Source organism: Hypomesus nipponensis, chromosome 4 (genome assembly GCF_054491055.1).
Source record: "Hypomesus nipponensis isolate SF chromosome 4, ASM5449105v1, whole genome shotgun sequence".
Classification (NCBI taxonomy): Eukaryota; Metazoa; Chordata; class Actinopteri; order Osmeriformes; family Osmeridae; genus Hypomesus; species Hypomesus nipponensis.
In genome coordinates this window covers 7,107,883-7,133,436 of record NC_140364.1, presented here as the reverse complement: position 1 = coordinate 7,133,436, position 25,554 = coordinate 7,107,883, and the positions used below count along the sequence as shown (strand labels likewise).

General features: G+C 48.9%; 1 protein-coding gene across 1 annotated transcript in view; it reads right to left on the bottom strand.

Annotated features, from left to right (window-relative positions):
- thsd7aa (thrombospondin, type I, domain containing 7Aa) overlaps positions 1-13,734 on the bottom strand; it is a 79,196-nt gene extending 65,462 nt beyond the window's left edge. Inside the window, exon 1 of the mRNA XM_084695966.1 lies at positions 13,578-13,734. Coding sequence (XP_084552092.1) covers positions 13,578-13,734 — 157 coding nt within the window. The remainder of the gene's footprint in view (positions 1-13,577) is intronic.
- Between the last annotated feature and the right edge of the window lie 11,820 nt (positions 13,735-25,554).

Below are 25,554 nucleotides of genomic sequence, written 5' to 3'. Positions count from 1 at the left end.
ATATTTATTGTATCTTTGGGCGGTGCAATGTACACCACATACTTGATTGAAATGTACTTGACAGTCCTAGATAGACTAGCCCACTTCATTAGAACCATGTAGGCTACTTATCACATAACTCCAGACTATCACATAGCTCTAGGCCAATCAAATTAATTAATCAATTGCCTCACATTTATTGCTATACTGCTTGTTAACACAACAATTATATATATATATATATATATATATATATATATATATATATATATATGTATATATATATTCTTAGACAGTATAACAAAGGAATATAGACAGTATAACAAAGGATATCATATTACTGATATTACTGGCACAGGTAAAAATGTATGTTCCGCTTGTGGCCACAAAGAACATAATAAGATGATCCCCTTCACAATAAAATGACGAAATCTCTTAAACTCCACAGGGAGTCGTTATAGGGTTTATAAGTCCCTGGATGGTGATGTCACCCGTCACGTATTGTAGAGGGTCTGGCACTGTGGACGTTATGACCTCAGAGGCAACACCACAGGATTGTTACACTGGACGTCAGAAACACAAAACAAAGGAAGGGCATCACACACACACACCAGCACACACACACACACACAATCAGCTTTTCTTAGAAATTCAATTGAATAAGAAGAAAGGCTTTAGTCCCTAAATATGGATGGTGTATTGTTCTGGGAGGCTTCCGCTTAAGGTGAGGTCAGGGGTGGGTAAGATTTAAGAGGCACCTGTTTTTAGACCAAAGCTTGTCATCGCGGCTGGACACACACAGTTGGACTGTGTTCAAATGGAGATTTCAAAAGCGTTATCTGGTTGCCATACAGAGTAAGGATGGAAGTGCTGAGAATACCTAAATTACTACTCAGAGCAGGTTAGATCTTTTCCAGATGTATCCAGATTCTTGTGACTGCATTCAAATGCAGTGGTACTATTTATGTCAAGAAGTGTTTTGAAATCTGGCATGTTGGATCTGATCTTGGTCTGACCTTCCAGATTGACCTTTCAGATTGAGAATAATCTGGTCTAGAGTGAGGTCCAACACTGCTACTGGTTGTTGCTGACAAACAGATGATATCACAGTAAAACAGGTTAGTGAAGTCAGTCTAACTAAAGTATGGTAGGACAAAGGAAATGGGGTCACAAGAGGCTGAGTGTACCAGGCCAGCCCTCTGTACACAATGACAGGAAGCCAGAATCCTGGCTCCCATGCTCCTGGTGCAGCAGCCCAGTGGGATGCCATCTTGAGAGGAAATCAGAGCCCAAAATTAAAGTGGGGGGTGGGGGGGGGGGGGGGGAATCTGGGACTATTTGATTTCTTCCCTGTGAAGGAGGCAGGGGAACATAGGGGTCATGGGGGTGGAATGGGGAACGTGCTTTGCACAGCAAGCAGGATTGTGAGAAAGACTGCCCCTACACACGCACACACACACACACCCCTCTGATGTACCCTGGCCAGGTCGGGTTACAGATCATGCCCATCAGCAGAAAGACCAGTTTAAAGAGGACCCAGCAGGTGAGAGATCAAACAACCACCCCAATCCTCTCCTCCTTCTCCCCATCGTCCTCATCCTTTTCCCCTCCCCCTTTCACCCCTCCCCGCCCTGCCAGCATCAGCAGGGCTTATGTTTAAAGGGCAAGTCTTGCCTAACTGTTAGAAGCCCGAATATTCTAGAGGAGAGCTAAGGATGGGAGAGAGGAGAAGAGGAAAAGATAGGAGAGGAGGGTAGGGAAGAGGAAAGTAGACAAGTGGAGAGGAGAGGAGAGGAGAGGAGAGGAGAGGAGAGGAGAGGAGAGGAGAGGAGAGGAGAGGAGAGGAGAGGAGGGGAAGATAGGGAAGAAGAAAGGAAAGGAGAAGAAAGGAGTACCGGGGAGAGGAGAGACCCACACTGCTGCTCTCTCCAGCAGGCCCCATGTGCTGACGCTCAGTGTTAGCTAATGAGACAGACCAGAGCATCTCACAGGGAACTGAGGCATAAGAGCTCCTGTCTGTGTTCATGGCACAATGCAGCAAGCAAATTACAGCTGTGCCGTTTGGTACTCATTTATCGTAATTATACTGTGTAAGAATGTGACTGTCTGTTTCATCTGAGAGGATATTCTATAAATGTTTTCCTGTGGAAACTTGGATGGGTGTATAATTTATAAAATGCATCTTTCCCTCTGAGGAAATGTAACAGTGTATTGAAACGGTTGGTTGGCATGTATTCCCCTGTAGGTATAGCTGGAATGGAATGAGAGACAGTTACAACTTTTTTTTATAAGTGCCAGGGGCTGAGGAGACGAGAGGAAGGGAGAAAAGGAGAGTAGTGAAGAGGAGGAGGGGAGGAGAAGAGAGGGGCAGCTCAGTGTTATATTATGTCTTACTGTAATGAGACACGCTCAGACTTCATCACTCATACACAGACTGACAGCCCGGGCTGTGCACGCACACACACACAAACACACACACACACACACACACACAGAGAAACACACACACAGAAACACACAAATTGATTTTGTGTGTGTGTGTGTGCTTGCATTACTCGACTGAATATTGCCAGTCCACCTCATAAATCTATTGGGTCTATGGGCGTGTACTAAGGGTTTCCTCTTCAGCCTGCCTGCATCTCACATGCAGCCTATCAGTCTCTCTTCTCTCATCCTTCCTCTACTCAACTACATCTTCCACTCATTCTCTCCCCTTTCCCTTTTCCCTCAACGCAGATATCATCAGAAACAAAGCAGACAGCAAAGCCAGACCTTTCTAATCTGCCCTGTTTCAACTTTCTAGACCCCCCCCCCAGTCCCCCCTCCTACCCCCCCCCCCCCCCCCCCAGCGGTGTGAGGAAAGCTGCCAGTAGAGATAATCTGTGTCCATGTGTCAACATGGCTGCCATGACAGGTGAGGCCTAGTGCCCAGTGACCCTGGAGTGATAATACCTGCAGGTTAATACTGTACACACATCTAGCCATGCAACAGCACTCTAAGCCGCTTCGCCTGACCTTTGTCTCCCACACAACAAATGGAGAGGAACAGACAGATGGACGTGGACAGAAACGTGAACATTGCGAGGACCTCAGTCATGCCAAGGCTTGCGGACTGAGCATGTGCACAAACAACCTGAGGTATTTTACATATCGTAACAGATCATTTCCCTTGCATGCTATTCAGTAGCCAAGCTTCAGAAGTAGAACCAAACATGTCCATTGCTCATGCTATTCATTAAACAGTCGCTTTTATCCAAATCAACGGACAAATGTTGCATATAGAACGTGCAGCTGGAAATCAAGGATCAGAAGCAACCCAAAGCATAAAAAGGAAAATCCAGGTGGCTTCATGATAAACACCATGAGTGATGATAAACTCCCACATACATATCACACACAAGTGAATACGTTTGGTCCACAGCAGTGATGGAAAAGCACAGCCGTTAAAGTGACAGCTGTCAGCATGGTAGATTACAGTGTTGATGGAGCAGTTTTCTCTTTCTATCTGGTCATCTTGTCCTTGGTCCCACACCTGCCAAACTTGAAATAATCTACAACACCAGCAGGTGTGTATGTGTTGGTCTGTGTGTGTGTGTATGTGTGTGTGTGTGTAGAAGTCGGGGTGGGGGGTGTGCGGTCTGCAGATGTCGGTGGAGCTCTGTGTGTATTTGTGTATTTCTGCACAGATATGAAAGGGTAATTTTGAGACCAACCGTTTGCTTTGAAAGCACCCCTGAAACTCCTCCGATAACTTCTACCATACTGGCTGTTTTTATGAAGATCACAGCAGTAGTATCTTTTAATACAGTCAATTCCGTTGCCATGGATACTGCTGACAGCTTGAGGGGGTTTGTGAGTCCAAAGTGGACTGCATCTATAGAGGCTGTGGCCTAGGGCTGGGGCTTGGGCTGGGGCTGGGGGTCGAGGCTGGAAGCGGAGGCTGAAGGCGGGGGCTGGTGGCAGAGGTAATGAGACAGACTGATGCACACTGTTGCCCTTTTGTTTAATACCAGCGCAGGGAGAGAAACACACTCACTTACCAATTCCAGCTGTCATGTTGTCCTGCCATTAGCCCTTCAAGTAGTACACAAATGACAGCTATCTGACTGCAGGAGCACTCTAGCGTGCCTGGTGACATTTCATTTAAGACAGCAGCAGTAAATGATGAACCAGGCAGTATAATTTTACCGAGGTTATCTGCGACGTAGCGCTGAGAGACAGGTGGCAGGGATTCTGTGCATGCTCAGGGCATGCCTGAGTTTGGGTGGAGGAAGTGGAGGAGGTGGGTGAGGTGGTGGTGGAGGTGTCAAAAGTGGGGGGTGATGGTGGTTATGTGTTGACAACCCCAACAGGCATCCGGGCCTTTTTCGTGAGGCTGTCTCAGCAGGGTGCGTCGTCGTCATCGGCAACCGCCTTTCCGCATGCTTTCATCATGATGAAAGGAACCGACAGACACACTGAAGACAAGAGTCCTCTGTTCTCATCAGAACCATCTAGCCAAACTCCACCTCCGGAAGGCAGGGGCTATGGGCTAGTTAGTTTCCGCTCCTGTTTGCTGTGACATGTCCTCACCAGAGCGACTTTCCCCCCTCCAATCCCTTCAAGACAAGAAATAATGCTGTGTTAGTCTTGAAAGACTATTCTTTCGATTCAAATCGCATCAAAGCTGTATGAGAAAGGAACCATAGCATTAAGCATTACAAAACAAGATGCATTTCATGTAGAACGCACAACCTTCAAATCCTCTTATGATATTTTAAATAAAGTTTTTGAATAAACTCTAATCTATAATCCATCCTACATCCCTATATCAGTAATGACCTGGACTTAGTGTAAGCCATGCCCTTTAGATTAATACAAACGCTCTCTCTCTCTCTCTCTCTCTCTCTCTCTCTCTCTCTCTCTCTCTCTCTCTCTCTCTCTCTCTCTCTCTCTCTCTCTCTCTCTCTCCCTCTCCCTCTCCTCTCTCTCTCCCCCCCCTCTCTCTGCCTCTCCTTTTCTCCCTCTCTCACTCCCTCGTCCTCTCTCTCCCGTCCTCTCTCCATCCTTTGCTTTCTCTTCCTGTACAGCTCTCGCTCTGGAGCAATGCCCAGTGTTAGCTTCCTCCCTCCTTCGTGGGCTTGTGTGCATGTGTTTGCTTCTGTGGGCGTTTGTGTGTGCGTGTGGGGCCCTACTAGGATAACATTAAGTTAGCGAAACGTACACACCGGAGTCTGTAGCATAGTGCGCGCCACGGAAAGAACAGCACTCCAACTGGAGTGAACGATCAGGCAGTGCATCGCACAGCACACAGACCTGATGAGCCAGAGGTGTCGGGGGCGGCTGGTGGCTTGTGGGTAATGGTGCATTGTGGGAAGGGAGCGAGGGAAAGAGGATGATTTGGGGGAGTGGTCCTTGGGGGGGGGGGGGGGGGTGTTCGCTCCATTGGCTGCCGTAACCATGATGAATCGACCTGCTCTGGTAACTCACTTAAATGGGCTCTGTAGACCCTGCCGATGAAGAAACCTCACAGTGGAAATATCCCCCTTTTCCCCAAAGTTTGTCTTTGTGTTTAAATCCCCCTCAGTCCATATTTTGAGGGATATGTCTCATTTTGCCTGGGCAGGAAAGGCACTGGGGAACGATAAGCACAGTGGCTGAGATGAAATGACAGTGACCAGCTGAATGGGTCTGTATTTTCTTCCATTCCATCCCCCTCCTAGCTCTGAGTAGGGCAGCCGTTTCTAGGGCGCGGCCCACTTTAGACCCCAGTCACAATGGGGACTAACACACCATGGATTCTTCTGGTATCTAAAGAAAAGCGTATTTTAAGTGTACAGAATATGTACAGTATGTGAAAGAAAAGTGGTGGATGGCACCATGTGGTATTGCTTGTGTGCATGCCTGTGTTTGTGGGGGTGGGTTGTTTTATGTGTAAGTGTGTGTGTGTGTGTGTGTGTGTGTGGGTGTGTGTCTGCCTGTGATAAGGATGTGTGTGAGTGACTAGCTTCCTCATAGAGGTGTGAGGCTCCCATGCCGTAGAAGAAGACTAGTGCGATTGCTCATTCCTCTCTTCACTATCATCACTGGCTAAAGAACTTACCACTTACCAACTGGCTGGCTCGTTGGCTAAATGACTCGCCGTCTGATTGGCTGACTGGCTGATTAGCCGAATGCATGACTGACTGGCTGGCTGACTGAGGCTGGCTGCCTTTCTCTCTGCCTTCATAATCAAATCTCCTCTTGAAAACACTTCACAGCGTTTTTCTCTCTGCATACTGATGGCGCAGCAAGCAAGCCAGCCAGCACACAGTGTAATGGCAAGAATGCAATAGTTGTCATCCATCAGCGGCACAATCTGATTTTGGTCTCTGCTTGTTTCCAGTAGGTGTTTCAGAGGTTCATGCCAGAGGCACAAAGCTAGCTGTTGGCTGGGGTGTTCACAGGAAGCTGATCATCTGGCTCACCTGCAATTCCCATCTGCGACCACCACACAAAACATGCCTAATGAAGCCAAGAAGTGGATCTCAGCTAACAGAACGTACTGTCCCACCTACGGCTGTCAAGGACACACACACACACAAAACACACGCTGTTTTAGAATCCAGGTCACAGCATGTGTAGGCCAAATAGCTCACTAACATGTACAGTGGGCACACCTACACACACACACACAAACAGACCATGAGTGGTTTGGCAGTGATCTGGATGGTGATTGGACAAAGCCTTCTTATGCAACAGCAGGGAGCTAAGAGTCCTATGCTCTGCTGTGTAGTCATCCCTTGCACTATAAGTCACTCTGGATTGGTTCTTACTGTGACACCTGATGAGCTGTCCTTTGAAGCTACGTCTTCATTGGTGGATGGAGTTATTTTAAACAATTGGTTTGTGTATTTTGAAATGGTTGTGGGACAAGGCATTTTTTCACTGTGTTCTACAGACGCTTGATTTGAAAGGGGGACATCCAAGACACAATATATCCCCTCATTACTGATGTACTGCGTCAACGGGATCAAAGAAGTCTTGCCTCTGAAGTCAGAAGACTTTGAGTTGGGCTAACCAGGCCGGCCAATTACTGTATCTGATAAATGTGACCTAGTTTCAGGACAGTGATAGGACGACAGTGATAGGATGACTATAGACACCAGATGCAGTGTAATTGATGAGCTGATTGGATGGAGTGCTTAGCGAAGACAGGAGTTTTCTTCCACCAAAGAAAAGGTGGAGTAGAGAAAACGCTCCACCATGAACAGCAGCATCAATCTCATCCTCTTACTATCCATCGATCTCCTACCCTCTCTTCTTAGCCGGGCTGCAACACTCGTTCCGGACAGAGCCCCCAATTTCAATTAGCTAAATCGTCCTCCCATGATTGGATGTGAGGATTTAGAGAAGCGGAGATGAGAGGAAGTGGTTTCGCCCCGACGATACACTCTAGTCCGCTGTCAGTGGATATTTATGCCTGCACTTGTCACCTGGGTTTAACCCTTGGCTCTAAAGGCAGGCCATGACAGTGTGTCTTCACCCACACGCTGGGACGCTGTGATATCATTTATTGAAGATGAAGTGTGTCTCATTTGACCCCGAACCAGAAAGCTCATTTCACAACGTCGGGCACGTTTTGGCTCTAGTGACTTCCTCAGGGCCTTTTTAAGCTGAGCTTGACTGCTGCCTGCTCTGTACTCCAGGAGCTCATGCTTCTCACTGAGCAGCTATGAATAATGGAGTAATAAGCTGTGGTTTAAAAGCGTTGTTTATTGAAAGTGGTGTGTGTGTGCGCAAGCATTTTCATACAAGCATAATCACTTCTGTTTTTTACCTAACACAATTAAAATGTAATCTCAATAGTCTTCAAAGGCAAACCAAAACAAGATTATCGTTGTTGTTGTTCCCCTCAGTGTATTTCCTCTCTTTGTCTTCCTCTCTCTCCCCTTGCTTGTCCTGCTGCATAGTCTTGACTGCAAGAGGTTAACATTGCTGGTGTCAGCTCCTCTATTTATATCACCTCTGACCAGCTACTACAACTGTGTGTGTGTGTGTCTTGGCTTTTTTCAAATGCAGGGCACTTCACAGCACTCTCTCGTCTAGCAATGACACTCTTTCCCACCTATAGCATCTGCGGCCAGCTAACAGTGTGTGTGTTTTGGATGTACATGTGCTTGTTTGCAAGCGTGAATGTGTGTTTTGGGGATTGGAGGGGTGAAAGATAAGAAGGACTAAAGCCCTGTGTAAAGGGCTCAGCTCGGAGATCTTCCACGCTGGCAGGGCCGGACTGCTACAGCAGGAGCGGAGACAAGTCTCTTCTGCAAGGCGTCGGGAGCAAGCACTTAAAGTGATTAGTGCAATCCCCCTGCACGTTTCTGTGGGCCCGATAATCCTCCACAGAGACCGTAAACTGACCCCGGTGCAGCAGATTTACCCAAGGTAGCTTCCTGAAGGGGGACACTGGTAATCACTGTCATCTGGTTACTGGTCACCCAATGAACCCTGTGGACAGTGGAGTGCTACTGTTGGTTTACTTCAGCGGTACGTTGTACAGAGGAGTCACCCTCTAGTATGGGCTACTGGGCCGTGTGTTTGTTCATTCACATCCTTCATCTTCATTTTTCTCGTCTTGAAATGTTGTCTTGCCGTAATGACCCTGCAGCCTTTGCTGGGCGCAGTCATATACTGTGTGTATCACTGGGGGAATGTGCGATGGCGCGGCGTACAGTGGCTCGGACCGCCATCTCATCAGCAGGGAGAGGGGCTAGTGAGGCGAGGCGTTGGCCCCGGGCCGGAGTAGCGGCAGGATCGAACAAACGCCACTCCCGTGTAATTACCCAGACTCCCTGTGTCCAGGGCCTGTAGGTGGGCTGTTGACAGCTCCACACATCCTACACTATCAGCCCCTTCACTAAGAGTAATGAGGCGTGCTGCACACACACACACACACACACACACACACACACACTGGGACGAGAATAAATGCATGTGTGTGTGTGTATGTGTGTGTAAAAAGGAGAGGAGTGAATGGGTGGATGGGGAGCTGGCCGCGAAACAAATCGCACTGTCACTCTCCTATTGTCTACTGGTGTGAATATTCAAAGGTACCTGATTAGAAATTCTTTGTGGCTTTTCATGAGAAGAAGGAGAATGTCTGAGCAAGCTTTCAGTGATGCCAGAGGAACAGACGGCTACACGGTGAAAACAGAAGGTCTACAGTATGTGATCAGCTTTGAAAGAAGCCGAGAAGAGTTGAGTTTGGTGTGCAAGTGCCAGTGTTTGTGTGTGTGTTCATATGTGTAAGCATGTGTGTGTTGTTGGGGAGGGAGGGGGGGGGGTGAGTGGGTGCCCCTTGTGTTTCCACCTGGAGTTGAATGCCAAGCTGAAACGAACAGCTGGACTCTGCTTCTCCTCAAAGCCCACCAGCCTCCCACCCCCACCGTAATGGCTGCAATTTGGCACTTGATGAATCCTGGGGAAAACAGAAATCATTGCACCCTCCTCGATTACGGCTTGATGGGCCTGCTTGCAGCTCTTCCGAACAATGCAATCTGATGACTGAGTGTAATTCCCAACAACAAAATGGGTTTAATCTTTTGTGAATGTCCATGTGTTTTCTTTGAGTGTACATACTCCACTTCAGAGTAACCGGAGGTTATCTCGAGCTCCTCGCGGCCACACACACACCCACACCCACACATACACACACACACACACACCCCGCACACAACTAGCAAGTGGAAATGCTTGAATTAGGCACTTGACACTTTGGTCGCACAAAACCGCAGTGAACTCCTCCCCTCCATTTCTACCCTCACCACACAGACACGCGCACACACACACACACTGTTCCCTGGTGATGTGCTGACGAGGACCCTCCGGGGGGGGGGGGGGGTCAGAGGTCACTCTTCACAGCAGAGGAGGCGGGGCTGGCAGAGAAACAAAGGACCCTGGCTGGGGGACGCTAGGTGAGGGCTTCCTCTTTGTGTGAAGTTGGGGACATGAGCATCTGTGCCAGACGTCTTCTATCGGGGACAATAGTAGGAGTGTGGAGCCTCGGCTTTTGGGGTTGTGCTGACGCCGGCAGGGTGGGAGTGAGGGTGGGCGGTCCTTTTACATCCCTCAATAGGGGCCCTTTATTTGGGATGTCTTTCTACAGCAGGGAAGGGAACTGCCTGGTCAATTACCATCAGTCAGCTGGACACTGTGTTGAACCCGGGGCAACGCCTTTGTTGTCCCGCGGACGTGGAGCAGGAAGTGACCGTCCCCGTGCCAGCCGTCACTCCCACTGATGACCATCTTAATGGGAGGGGGGGGGGGGCAGGGGAGAAGGCAGGGGAGGAGGGAGGTCCTCAAAGAGAGCAGCAGGTGCATCTTGACGATGTGAACGAGGAGGAAGATTCCACAGGAATGTTCCGGAGCAACAAAGCGTTGACAGGCGTGCAGTTGAAGCACTGCAGCAATCAGCAGACACTCTAAGAGCGTGTCTGTGTTCGTATTCTTTGAGTGTCGTTGGCCTTGGAAAGGTTTGAGGGTGGTTATTAAAATATCAGGGAAAATAAACTGAAATCACTTAGGGAATTCACATCACTTATGGAGATTTCTTGCTTTGTCTATTTGTGCATCTTTGTGCCTCACTCTCCCTCTCTCTCTTGTTCTCCCTCTCGTTCTCGCTCTCTCTCACTCTCTTTCTCTCCACTCACCCTTCCCCACATCATGCCAAGAAGATAGTGCTCATGAAAGCTCCCCCTTCTATCACCTGCACGAATAACCTACCCCGGTGGGAAATATGGGAATCCTCCTGACTCCAGAAACATCATTCCTTCAAATATCTGATTCTGTTCGGCAGACACACACAGACATCCAGCCTATTTGTCACTGAAGAGAATCTTTCATCACCCCCCCACCCCCAGCCTGCCTCCCCTCCCCCTGCGCTCCCCTCACAGGCTGAGGAGGGCTGAGCAGTGTCTGGGTTCATTGTGTTGTACATGAAGGACAGGGCCATACATAGAGAGGCTCGTGGGACCTCATCAAAATGTCATATTACTGCAGACCTCTCCTCAACAACGTTGGGCGAATACAGGAGGTGTCCGGTTCTGGAAGGCTCCCCCCCAAAAAGATACCCCAGCCAAAAAATGTGCTGTACACTTTTTAGCACATTCCCACTTAAGCAAGTTAAAGCAGCTTGTTGTGCTGTTAGTGTTTGTACATAAACATGCCTGTATCTAGGTTAACTTGGAGCGGCCAATCTGTTCTCTCTCCCTGTATCCTTAATCTCCTACTCTGTGCTCCATGCCTTTAACCAGAAAAGGAGAGAGAGAGAGAGAGAGAGAGAGAGAGAGAGAGAGAGAGAGAGAGAGAGAGAGAGAGAGAGAGAGAGAGAGAGAGAGAGAGAGAGAAAGAGATAGAGAGAGAGAGAGAGAGAGAGAGAGAGAGAGAGAGAGAGAGAGAGAGAGAGAGAGAGAGAGAGAGAGAGAGAGAGAGAGAGAGAGAGAGAGAGAGAGAGAGAGAGAGAGAGAGAGAGAGAGAGAGAGAGAGAGAGAGAGAGAGAGGATGGGTGGGTTGGAGGACAAGAGAGAGTGAACATAGAGACAAAAACAAAAAGCCTTTTAGAAGAGGTGTGTGATGGGAGGAGGAGGGGGGCTGGCACAACAAAGGCAAGGGCCCAAACAAACATGTGGCCATTAGGCTGTGAACGTTACCCTCTCTAGGTCTAGAGATTTCATTATCACTGGAAAATCCAGCATGCAGCTGGCAGCAACCAACCAGACCAAACCTCACACTCAGTCACGTTGATGCAAAAACTTTGCTTCCAGTCATTTTCCTGGGGGTCGAGCCAAGTCAAACAGCATCACACTTGAACATGCTACATCGGTAACACTTGGACCTTTTGCAGAGATATAGTATGACATGCGACAGTGAGCATGACCAGGGCCAGTCAGTGATGTATCATGTCGTTAGGAGAGAGCGGTGTGACCCCCTCCATGGGATGACCGCGTCTCTGCCCAGGACTCCCAACCCGACAAGGCATTGATCCAGCCCCATCTGGGTGGATGAGGCCAGCAATGAGTCCTCATTGATCTGCTGCTGCAGAGGGCTCAGGGTCCCAGAGAAACCAGCTCATTGATCCACAGACAGGGGAGAGGGGAGAGGGGAGAGGAGCAAGGGGAGACAGAGAGAGATGGGGGAGTGAGTGGGAGAGCCAGGGAGAGGGATGGATAAAGAGCGAAAGAGAGGAGAATAACAGAGAGAGAGAGAGAGAGAGTCAGAGAGGGGAGAGAGAAGGAGGTTGAGAGAAGGAGCACAGACTCCCCCCCCCCCCACCTTCACACCCACCCCCCCCCCCCCACTTACTCCCCTTGCTCCCTCGTCCATGCACGCTCAATGCCTTCCTCTGACCACGTGGTTCTATTTAACCGACGGGTGGGAGGCACCATCCAAAGCAGCCGCTCTGCCGGAACACGGCTACTGTGCCGGAACACACTGGGGCTGCAGCAGTCCACCCACAGCGACACTCCGCTAGGGTCTACAGCTCTCGGGCGCCGCGCACTCTAACCTCCATCATCCTCACAACAGAGAGAATGTATGGCGGCGACTGTGACGTGGTCCTGGCTAATGAACACCGGCCTGCATCGTCTGCAGCTCCTCCAGCGGCGCCGGCCACGTGTTCAACGCGCTCAAACTCCCTACGTTCCCCCGGCGGCTTTCGGGTGTCCACCGCGGCACGCCACTTCAAAACACACATGTCAAAGCCGCGACGAATGGCTCCGATAGCGGTTAGGAGTGCCGAAACGGGTCCTGCCCGCCACGGTGAGCGAGAGAAAGCGAGAGAGGGAAAGAGAGATGGATAGAGAGAGAGTCGTGGAGAGTGAATCGGAGAGCAGCAGCATCAAAAGATCCAGCCCCCGCGCTTCAGCAGGGCGAGCAGGGATCCACCTCAGGGACTGCAGTAAATATGGCTCATACCACGCAGCGTGGCAAAAATGGCTCCAACATGACCCCCCCCCCCCCCGCGCCCCCACCCCTCCTGAACACGCTTCTTCACACCTTTACACCCACAGAGGAGTGGGAATAAACGGCGACTTCAAAGCAAAGAGCAATTCAACAACTTAGGTTAATCTTTTATTCTACTCTCTCTTTCTCTCTCTCTCTCTATCTCTCTCTCTCTCGTACTAAGCAGTAGCTAGATCTACATGTTTAATTTTTACTTGGCAGTTGGAAGTGACTTTAAAGCCAGCCAGATCTAAGATCTGATAAGAACTCAAGCGACAGCACTGCAGACAATAACTAGACCTGAATCACAGACACCCCGGGACTGACTCCTGGATGTAGCGGTGTTTAGGCAAGAAACCACCCTCAGGGAAAGATTTCCAGGAGCTAAAGCTCTGGAGCTTTCCCCATCACTAATCTCTACCCTCGACTGCCCCTCCTCACCCCCAAAAACACACACAAACATTTGGATATCAATATTTGATAAAGGGGTGGGGAGGGAGGGAGGGTCTCTGACACAGTACCACTCAAATGCGAGTGGGGCATTCACTTCCAGCAACTGATCTTTCCCTGCTTCTCCAGCTAGATCAAGCCGAGCGAGGACACCGAGGGAAAGGGAGGCGAGTAAGCGGGCAGCACCCTACCTGTTTGCCAGACGTAGACAGGTTTGGTATCCTCCTCGGTTTGTGTCTTGACTTCCCAGACGCCCAGCAGCAGCAGCAGTGCTGCCAGCCTCCAGAGAGGGGGGAGTGCCACTCTCCAGACACCAAGCGTCCCCTGCACTCCGCCGGCCAGCCCCATGGCTTTCCCACGGCCAGTAGATATCCACGCCAAAACAGAAAAAGGGGGAGAGACCAGAGGACCGAGGCTCTCCAAGGCGAGCGCCCGCGGAGACGTGAGGGTGTGGGAGGGAGAAGGGCAAGCGAGGCTTGGCTTTTGTCCCTCTCACACGAGGGTGCGCGGCTCGTCCTAATAGGGTAATCCGGGGGGTGAATGAAAGGCTGTGTGGGCTCCTTTGCTGTCCTCCCCTCGCTCACTCTGGCTCTCTCTGTCTCTGGCTCCGGTTGCTGGGTCAGTCAGGGAGAACCAGCTCTGCTGTTGGAAAACAGGGAACAATAGAGCCCCTAAGCCCAGGCTGCTGCTGTTGCTGCGTCCTGAGTGTGCCGGGCTGATGCAGCACCTCCCTCTCTCTCTCTCTCTCTCTCTCTCTCTCTCTCTCTCTCTCTCTCTCTCTCTCTCTCGCTCTCTCTCTCTCTCAATCTCTCTCGTACTCTCTTTGCCCCTCTCTCTTCCTCTGCCTGTCTCTCTCTCGCACTACCGCTCTCTCACTCACTTGCCGTCTCTCCCTCCCTTCCTCTCTCTCTATTGCTCTCTCAGTCACTTGCCCTCCCTCTTTCTCGCTCGGTTGTTCTCTCACTCACTTGCCCTTTTCTCGGTCTTCCTCTCTCTCTCTCTCTCTCTCTCTCTCTCTCTCTCTCTCTCTCTCTCTCTCTCTCTCTCTCTCTCTCTCTCTCACACACACACTCTGCCTCCCTCCTTTTCAGTTTGCAGGGCGCTCATTGAAGCCGCTCCACTTTGAGCAAACAGCAGAGGCAGGATAGGAGCTGTGGGGAGGGTGTGTGTGTATGTGTGTGTGTGGGAGAGAGAGGTGTTTGAGTGGGAGGGGGGCAGTGAGAGCAGGTCATGAATCTTTTTAGTGAGACACAGTTAGCACTTCAGAGAATATTTTTTTTGTAGTGTGTGTGTGTGTGTGCGTGCGTGTGTGCGTGTGTGTGTGTGCATGTGTGTGTGTGCACCCTTGCATGGACATTAAAATGCACAAAAAAAAGAGTGAGAATATGAACCCCTTGAAATCAGTGTAGGAAGAATTCTGATGAATTATTGATGACAGTTCAGTTTGACCTTGTATGATATTCAAGCCAAAGAGTCCAGTTGGGGGGATCTGACTATCCGTATTATTCACTGAGAGGACCCGAGCACTCAATGAAACCAGACCATAAATCTGATCCCCTGTAAAAAAGGCCTCTAAATCAATCTGACCGTAAAGCCACCAGAGTGTCAGTCATCCAAGCCATAAGCAGTGATGCTAAACATCCTATCCATATCCACAGCTTCCATTACTGGAATAGAACCAGTAACAGGATAAGGATATTGATGTAGCTGATGAGTGACGTGCAAGAAGAAGACGCATACAGATCCTTTTCTTTCAGTATTTTCCCAGAATCCCTTTGAAGCTCAACTCCCTAGGGAGAGCCGAGCTGGCCACACCCCCTATCGCCAAGGGGTCCACACACACACACACACATACACACCCATCCCCCATTTCCTCTTACCACAACCCCACAGCCCCACCCCTGCTCCACCCCTGCTCCACCCCAACCCCCGCCCCTCTGCCCAGTGCCCCCGCCTCCCCTCACGTCCGTCTCAGGCATTTCACAGCCATTAGGTTGATAAAGGGAGCCTTTGCCCCCCGCCTGCTGAAGCATGCAGCCCAACAAATTAGCCAGGCGCTGTCCAGTGCTGAGCTGGGCCCCTCCTTTGCGTGCCAAGCCTGGAACTGGCTGGTTTTGGGCCCGAGACATGCCCTCTACCCACACACACTCACACACACATAAACACCAACAGGCAGAGGGCAAGGTCTTAGTGGTCACCTGAGCACAGCAGAGCCAGAGACCAGCCAGTTGTGGGTTGTTTTGAGCCAAGGCTTGGTGGTTTAAGGAGGGGTGGAGCTGGTGGGCTAAAAGAAGAACTGGGTCATTTCCGTCCAGACACCTGTTCATGGAAACTGCATGTGGGCTGAGAGGATAGTCAGGAAAGACAGCTGATGCCATTAGAGCACTGTTCACTGAACTAGAGAACTAAAACTACGGACAACGAATAAATACAACAGATGCACAACAGAAGCTGACATTTTAGTTAGGATGAGACCGGCTGAGGTGACAGAGGTCAGGGCAGTCTAGGGTCCACTTAGCCAAGTCAGCGCAGGTCTCATCATGGCCAAGTGGTCACATGGCTGTGTGGAGGAGAGGATGGGTCAAACAAGGAGAGAGACAAAAAAACAGATGTATGTGTGTTTGTGTGTGAACGAGAGAGGAGGGGAGAGAGAGAGAGAGAGAGAGAGAGAGAGAGAGAGAGAGGGGGGGGGGGGGGAGTGAGAGGGTGCAAGGAAGAGAGAGATAAAGGGATTGGGCGAGAATAAAAGAGAGATGGATAGGTAGATAGATACAAAAAGATATTGTGAGAGACACACAGAGAGAGAGAGAAGGAGTGAGAGAGAGGGGAGGTGCTTATCAGAGCTTACCAAGAGGTTGTGCACGACCCTGATTAGTGGGAATCAGCTGGGTCGGATTACAGCCTCGGCCGCTCTCATTTAAGACTCCAAACAGACACTGGCAAACACCTACACACACACACACACACACACACACAAACACAGGCACACACACACACACACAGGAAAACTGAGACACACTGACAAGCGGTCGGATTCTGAGGCCGTGCCTGGATGACTGCCTATCTACTTGCCTGCCTGTCAGTTTCCCTACCACCTTGTGTTGGGAGGGGAGCACAGCTGCAGGGACAGACCCTGCTGGGGCCCGGCAGGACACATCCTCCCATCAGACTCTCGAACACAGTGGAGAGGTGGAAGACAGAGCGAGGGAAAGAACCAGACAGGACAGGAGGAGGACAAGGAAGGACGGAGAGGAAAGGAAGAGGAGGGGACCACACAACTGACGGGCGGGGGGGGGAAAGGGGGGTGCCAGAGAAAGAGATTCTGCATTTGAGACACGGGACTGTATAATGAGGAGATCCAAGGAGAGGCAGGCATAATGATGACTACAAGTACAAGCTCTGCACTGCTCTGCTCTCAGAAAGTAACAGCACTTGTGATCATCTCTGATTAGCACCTAGATAGAAAGAGAGAGAGGTAGAGAGAGAGGTAGAGAGAGAAGTAGAGAGAGAGAGTGAGAGAGAGAGAGAGAGAGAGAGAGAGAGAGAGAGAGAGAGAGAGAGAGAGAGAGAGAGAGAGAGAGAGAGAGAGAGAGAGAGAGAGAGAGAGAGAGAGAGGAGAAAGCGATAGAGAAAGAGTAAGAGAGAAAAGAGGCAGAACAGAGAGAGAAAGACCATATGCCACTCCTGCAAATTTCTGTTCAACCCAGTCGTTCACTTGTCCCATCCCTTATCCAGCTATGTACGCTCTGCAATTAGCAGCAGTGTACAGGAGTGTTTCATCACATGAAAACCATGCAACACTGAGCCACATGCCCCCCAGAACTTCAAACTAGGAAGGGATGAGCCAACAGTTGGTACGACCGTTATAAACATGGTACCAGTATGACAGTAAATGATTGGACTAGAGAATGAAATCTCGCCTTGAGAAAAGCCATTCAGTCTGTCACACTTGAGGTAACTCTTTCTATGGTTGTGGAATACAGCTCTAATTCAAACTGAATGTTCTCAATTTCAGTGTAGGTTGGGAAAATCTGTAGTTTTTCCAACTTATAGAGGCATGATACAATTCAGAGAGAGTTTAGGTGATTTGTGTTCAAGTGAAGATTGGTTTGATAACCCTTTCAAACATCCTGTTTTTCGGACCTTTTCCCCTGCCCAGAATGTTGGATTACAGTTTTACTTCAGAGTTCAGAGAGAACAGCTGCAGGCAGGGGGTGGGGTGGGGGGGGATCCTGCGTGGGGAGAAGGGAGGGGGGTCGGTGGGGTGTGGTGGAGAGGTTGGGTGCAGAGGGAGGGCCAAGCCCAACCAAGCTGATCCAATTTAAATATGCAAATGTTATCGCAGGGCGCCAGTGACAATACAAGGAGACAATGACGGGGAACAGAGAGAATAACAACGCTGTAATGTAATTAAATGTTTACCATTGTTTCTTGAGCCATCGAGAAATCAATCAGGGCGTTTAGAAGGTGTGGCGAATGTGAGCGGAGTCTTTTGTCCAAGCGCCAGAGAGACATTTCATAGATGATAATTACATTAAAGTGTCTTCCAACCAATTTGCGATGGAGAGGGTGATTGTTTAGTGTCTATTAGTTAAAACACAAGTGACAGGATCAATGCCCTGGACCACCAGAACAAGATTAGACTAGATCTAACGAATCTCTATGATAGTGATCCATGTATTCATTCAGGAATAACCAATACATGCGTGTTAAACATGTAAAATAGAAGTTCTTATATTTCTCATTCTCATTCAGTTCACCATCCCTTGAAATGGCCCAAAATCACAAACATGAGCACAGCTGTTGGAATATGTCAAGTGACACCTAAAACAGGCAAACCCGTAAAGCTGGGGGAAGGTTGTTTTGACCCCTTCCCCAATCAGGAACAAAGAGACTCAATACTAATCCAAGCAGCTCATATCCGTCAAGGCAAATCATCCCTGAAATGAGTTCAATCAGGCGGAATCTCAAGACCAGAACCAGCCCTCCAAGCCTCATCCAACGGTTCCCATTGTCTTCCACTTGATTGGGTTTGGAGCCTGTAACGAGATTGAAAGAACAAAGCCTCCAGAGGAGGTTGCTTTTAACCCCCCAAAGAGGCCCACTTCACGCTAGCTACAGGGGCACCCTAAAAGAGGATTTAAACGGGTTGCCATTCACGATATAAGCGCAACCCCTGGGGAATCCCCAAAACAAACACACAAGTACTGTCTGCTGGCTGCACTTCAGCGTATGCTTAGCTGCCACGCTCACACAACCACCGACACTATGGTAACTCTAACCACGTTTCTCGTTGACTGGGATGAAAATGGCTGCTGTGGAATTGTGAAATCGTAACACAGTTATCTGATATGTGCCAGAAGCACTCAATCTGAGTTTTCAGCGAAGATGAGATAGATATGTAAATGTTGGTGTGTGTGTGTGTGTGTGTGTGGGGGGGGGGGGGGGGGCTGGGGGATTCAGAGGAGTGGAGGGGGGGCATTTATTGACCCTCACCCGGCCCCTTCTTCCCAGACAGCCGAGATGGAAAGTGATTCTAACCCGGTGTTTGCCGGCATCTTTAAACAAGCGGTGCCAAAACCCTGCGTGACTGTCAGCCTGTGTGCTCAATTGATCCCTTTTGTAATGACCTTGTCTACATGATGTAGTGAGCTAGCATGAATATCAGCCCACCTCTCCTGGGGCAAGGCTGGGGGGGGGGGAGCAGACAGGTGTCTGGACTGATGGCCGGGCCTGGGGATTGACAGAGGAGTGTTTGTGTGCGTGTCTGTGTGTGTGTCTGTGTGTCTTTGCATGCGTGTTTGTGCGAGTGTGTGTGTGCGCGCGCGTGCGTGCGTGCGTGTGTCTCCTGTTGGTTCTCCCCTGGTGAAGACGTCTGGCTCTGCTGTCAGACTAGGATGCGCCGTGGCTGGACCCCAACATCTGCACCTGCATCACATTCAGATCTTCCTTCCTTGAAAGGCATTATCAAACGCCTCTTGCCATATGTGGACCTGAGTAAACAGTCTCCCAATATGGGCTGCTTCCCCCAGGGGCGAGCGCAGACTGTTACAGACGGTGTCCTGTGGACAAGGTGAAGCTCTCAGGTGCAGCTCATCCCCCCCCACGTCAGCCTGACAGATCTGTGGCAACGGTAGGAGGGTGGGGGTGGGGGGGTGGGGGGGGGTAGAGGTGGAGGGTGGTGGGGGAGTGCTACCCTGTCGTCCCGGCTCAGCCCCCCCCCCCCACCGCAACCCAGACGCCGTCTGCCAGCGTGGATGACCTGCTGTCGCTGCGGCAGAAACCCCAGCGAAGAACCTCCTCCTCAATGACACTCGGAGGATGTTCCACGGTGAACCCGGCAGCCCTCGTATTAACTTTGACAGCACGAGGGGAATACAGACACACGCCGCTGTCCGCTCGTTCTCATGAAGGATCTGGGATGCTATCTCATGCTAATACTACACTCCTTCACCTTGACTCGTGAACTCGTGGAGGTTTAGTGATTATCTGCCTCTATATGTCCACACATATTAAATGTTAACAATGCTACAATGTGTGCTACGACATTTTAAATCCGAGCCAAATCTAATCAAATCATCATTTGCATAAGCCAATAGGTAAACAAACCCATGGTTAACATCCAAAAACGTCTATAAAATACAAACTCGTACGTCCACAGTGGTTCCGGTGAGTACATATAGACAGGCTTTTGCCTCTCCGCGTTTCCTTATCTCATCTTTCCACATGCTGCCGTTGATTGATTGATTTGTAATTGCACAAACAGCCTGGTCAAATTTCCCAAGCTGAACCGGGCCTGTCGTCATGCCCCAGTGCACTCCCCCTGGTCTGCTCTGGCGAAGGTCTAATTTAATTCATTCCAAACAAATTAATACCATTAGCAGGATGTTTTGCACGTCGACACATTGCCCCGATATCTGCTCTCTTGATCCCCTATGGAATTTGGGAGAGTTGCTGACTCGGTTGGACTCACAAATCAACAGCTGTCAGCCCACCCTTCTGTGCCCCAACAGGAAACTGACCATTGATTACTGATTCAGTTGCATTTTACCACTATTGACAGAAAAAGCACAGGCTATGCTTTCCTTCAGTCGTTAAAGTTGATGAATGAAGTCATTTTCTGCTTTACACCTCCACTTGAAAGTTTGCAGAGGACATTGGCCAAAGTTGAGGAAGCTGTGGTGGTTTGTGTTTCGTGGATGCGCTGTGTCTCGACTTTTGTACAATAAATGTATTATGCAGCATTTTTGTCAACTTGAATTTTCGTCTTAAATTTGTAAAAAAAAGTGTAGGTATTCTGTCAGGAAAAAACGGTTTATGCGGTGTCTCCTAGCAACAGCTATCTCACTCATGCACAGTCAAGGTGGATTTCTTGGAGAGGGAAGCTTCCTGTGTGACTCTGAAATATGTCCTCTTACTGATAGTTTGTGACAGTTTTCCACCGACACCGTCTGCTGAGTCTAGAATTTAGTCAAGATTTTTTTGGGGGGGAAACAAGAGATGCATGTAAATATTCAATGCAGTTTGCATGCTTTTAGAAAAGCACTGGCAAATTCCAGGAGTGTAATCCCATGGGCTATGAAGAATAGCTGGGGACATACGGTATTAACAATGTTTTCAACAGTCAGATCAAAAGAAATGACATGAAAGTGCTGTCATGAATATATATTCTGGTTGTGAGAACATTTACAAAAGAGCACATTCTTGAGAGCACAGAGGATCAGGCTTATTTTTTGAAAGAACAGAGAACCAGAGTCTTAAGAGACCCCAGTGAAGAAATCAGCCTAATTCTCTCCATGCTGTAATTGCAGTTGGAGGATATTAACCATAACGATGGCGAAGAGAAACCACGCAGGCTTGTTTTTCATCTTTCTCACTCTTCTGCACATCCCTCGTTTTTTTCCCCTCCCCCTGCCGCGCTGCACACCCCCCACCCTCGCCGCCCCCCATGCCGCGCCCCCCTGCCACCCCCCATGCCGCGCCACCCCCCCTCCCCCCCACGACCCCCGGAATCTTACCCACTCTACCAATGAGAACGCAAAGGCAGCATTCCTTCCCAGAGACAAGAACCTCCAGGTCTGTTGCTTCCCTCCCTCTGCTTGTCATGGCGCTCAACACCAATCACATGCTCAGCCTCAACTGATTCCGCATCAGAGACTTCCGATTTGGCAAAGCGCACAATATGTGGTTCTTCATGGTTACTAGCCTCAGGCATCGTGACTGCTTGCCTGGTAAAGCCATGCTTACAGACAAAGCCAATTACCTTTCACATTTTGGCTTACATAGATTTGGTTACTTGTTTTTATTTCTTTGCTTGGTCTACTGACAATTAAATCATGAATACAAGTTATCCTACAAGTCATATTTATCCATGTATCACCACCCACAGTAAGAGGAAGTTTGATGGTCAATATTACTGATCTCAATCCAAGCACATGTTCGCAGCCTGGGTGGTTTCTCACAGAAGTTGGAAAGTTACTGGGTTAAGTGGAATCGGCTCCACATCAGCTTAGTGTCAACAGCACACTGCGTCAGCCGATGACAGAGATTTGGGTTGTGCTCATTCATAGCTCCATTCAATTCAATGATTAAAAAAGATCTTGCCATGCAAAGTCAGAGTGGAAATCAGGTCATAAAATGATTCGGAGGGCTTTAGGTTGTGAATTTATTTTCAGATCATCTGCCCATAGATGTTTAAAAGTCAAGTCAACAATGACATTAGCAAAAGAATAACACACACACACATACATCCAGCTGTTTAGCCTGCGGTCAGCTAACCCACATCATTAGGCTGGTCTTTGAACAGATGGGTCAACAGATCCTGGATTTGTTTTCAGAAAGGGCCTCTTTCTGCCCACTGGCTCCAGCAGCAACAGCCCAGAAACAGGTCAGGGAGGGGTGAAAGCCTGGGCCTCTTCCACAGGCTCCGTCGGCCCCACGCCTCGACGTTCCCTGGATGTGACGAGGGCCCAAGTCCAATCAGTTCTGCAGTCACACTCTCCATGTCTCCCTCTCTCTCCCGTATCGCGCTCATCTGTTTGATCGGTGGCATGCGACGAGGGGAAATCAATCAGGCACTCAAAGAGGACGGAACCAGAGCTATCTCCAGCCAGCGTTGCGGCTCGCGGATCTGTCTTGGCGACGGGATGGAATTTAGCGCTCCGTATCCACAAAGGAGCCTGGGAAATGGGCAGGATTCCGTCAGGTGGAGGAACACACCAGGGTTGATAGGAGCTACTTGTTTTAGTGTTTCGCACACACAGGTAATTGATCTTCACAGTGAGCATGTCTGTTGAATGGGAAACGGTGAGCTGCTAACCGGTCTAGGGCGACAATCTGACGTCTACTGAGCCAGACTGGCAAACCACCTGACCAGAACCGAAGGGAACAGAAGGGGCGGTGGGGGGAGAAGGAAGGAGAGGAGATATGTAGACGTAGATTGACCACATATGATAGAGAAGCAGAGATACGTCTAAATGAAAGATATGTCATTGCATGAGAGACATTATAAAAACATATTTGCTAGCTGGCACAGGACCCTCAGAACCATTCCATGACTTAGAGCCTGGCTCCCGTTTGCGTATAGAATGTTCCGTCTGTTCCATATGTGTTTGGAAATGTATCTATTATTCAAGTTATGCAGTGTGCGGTGATATTCCTAGAATGTGGGTCATCCCACCCTTGTTTTTCACAGTCGCCCCTGCCTGAGCTGCACCGCTCCCCTCCCTCCCACTCTGCCTTCAGCGAGGGGCAGAGGAAGGGCAGGTGGGATTTCTGTGCACACGTTTCGCAGGCTGGTACAGATTTGGCATGTCAGGTTGGGTCAATCTGGAACCACAAAACCCACTGGCGAACACTTCACACGGTGTGATGGAGAGATGGGCAGGAAGGCTTACAGGTCATGCACACATCGTGGCTGTCTGCCAGGCAGGGTTGGATGCAAGGAGAAAGGGGTTGACATGCAGGACAGATCAATAAACGCTTCACACGAGCATGAGAGATGAGATTGGGGCTCGTCCTGAGAAAACTCCGGAATCCGATTGAGGAGGCCTTGCTCTAAACACGGCTCTTACCGTGACACACAAACTATCTCTCACACACGCACACATACACACACTGAAGCAACAGCCCACCGTGGTGAAGACGAACGCACAGCAGGTTCGTGGGACAAACCCAAGACAAAAGCCTCTTCTCTGGTAGCTGAGAGTTTGGCTGGTCATTAGGAGGGAATACCTGCCAGCCACCTCGAGGCACACATGCTGCTCTCACAGTGTCTGCAGCCAAACACCTATTAGAGGGAGAAACAGTAGCTTCCACAGCGGGTAGGGCCTCACTACAGAGAATCACACACACACACACACTTCAGAGTTCAGGCTGTCTTGAGCTTAGTCTTTGACACTAAGTTGATGGCATTAAAAGTTCTTGGAAAAAGTGGGTGGGGTTGCCTAGGTTACTTTAGGTATCTTTGAAAGCGATAGTCTCTGAAATCCAGTCACCTTAGTAAGTACCATACTCTCTCTTCACAGTCTTTTTCTCTCCCTCCCTCCCTCCCTCTCTCTCTCTCTCTCTCTCTCTCTCTCTCTCTCTCTCTCTCTCTCTCTCTCTCTCTCTCTCTCTCTCTCTCTCTCTCTCTCTCTCTTTCTCTCTCTCTCTCTAATAATTACTGAGTCAAGACCTCAGCTGTTTGTTTGTTCCTTAACATATCATTACACATTCACCATGCCCTTAACTGCTAATTTACCAAATCTGATACACAGCAATTACTTGGATAGTTTTTTTTATGATACTCCATTAATAGCAAGGGTGCTTTTAGCATGAAACACAATGCAAATGTCAATAAACTACAATAAACCAGAATGAACCAGAATGAATCTGAATTCCAAAAATAGGGAATGGCTGTATAGGGAGCCGTTACCACAGAGGTCACCATTTCTGACGGCCGTCAGAAGGTGTGACCCACAACAACAATAAAAATATTTTTTAAGTATGTGTGTTCCCACTTTAACTGCTTCCCAAAGAAATGAAAACTTCGAACGATAATTTGGGGTAGTTATTTCATCCCTTCACATTAATCTGGAGCGATGTTTTCTGATTTGGAGTAATCACAGAGCCAATACAACACCATTTCTGACGGCCGTCAGAATGTTAGAACACCCCAAAAAACGTTGTATTATTTGGAGCGCTCGAGGGGGCTCCAGAAGATGTGACTCCTCTGTAACTTATTGAGAAAGTCATTAACACGATTCCCTTTGGTAAGGCTTAGGCTAGGTTAGATCAGACCACGTATGTTGATTCTATGATTTAGGTTTACAGGGTAATAATTATCTTCGAAAGATGGTTTGGGGTAGTTATTTAATCGATTCACACTAATCTGGAGTCATTTTTTCATATTTAGAGTCGTCATAGAGCCATTACCATAGACGCATAGAGGACACAATTTCTGACGGCCGTCAGAATGTGTGACCCAAAAAAAAGTTTTAAAAGAATGCGATCCCAACGTAATTGCTTCCCAAATAATTTAAAACTTCGAACGATAATTTGTGGTAGTTATTTCATCCCTTCACATCAATCTGGAGCAATGTTTTCCGATTTGGAGTAATCACAGAGCCAATACAACAGAGGTCACCATTTCTGACGGCCGTCAGAATGTGTGACCCAAAAATATATATATTTTTAAGAATGTGTTCGCATCATAACTGCTTCCCAAAGGTATTCAAACTTGGAAAGATGGTTTGGGGTAGTTATTTTATCGATTTACACTATTCCTGAGCCGTTGTTTCTGATTTAGAGTCATCATAGAGCCATTACCACGCAGGTCACCATTTCTGACGGGCGTCAGAATGTGTGACCCACAAAAAATGTTTTAAGAATGTGTGTTCCCACCGTAACTGCTTCCCAAAGGTATTAAAACTTCGAAATATTCTTTTGTTATAGTTATTTAATCGATTCACACCAATCTGGAGCTTTTTTTTCTTACTTAGAGTCATCATAGAGCCAATACCACCGAGGTCACCATTTCTGACGGCCGTCAGAATGTGTGACCCACATTAATAAAACAAAAGATGTTTTAAGAATGTGTGTTCCCTCTGTAACTGCTTCTCAAATGTATTACAACTTTCAAAGATGGTTTGGGGTAGTTATTTCACCGATTCACACTAATCCTGAGCC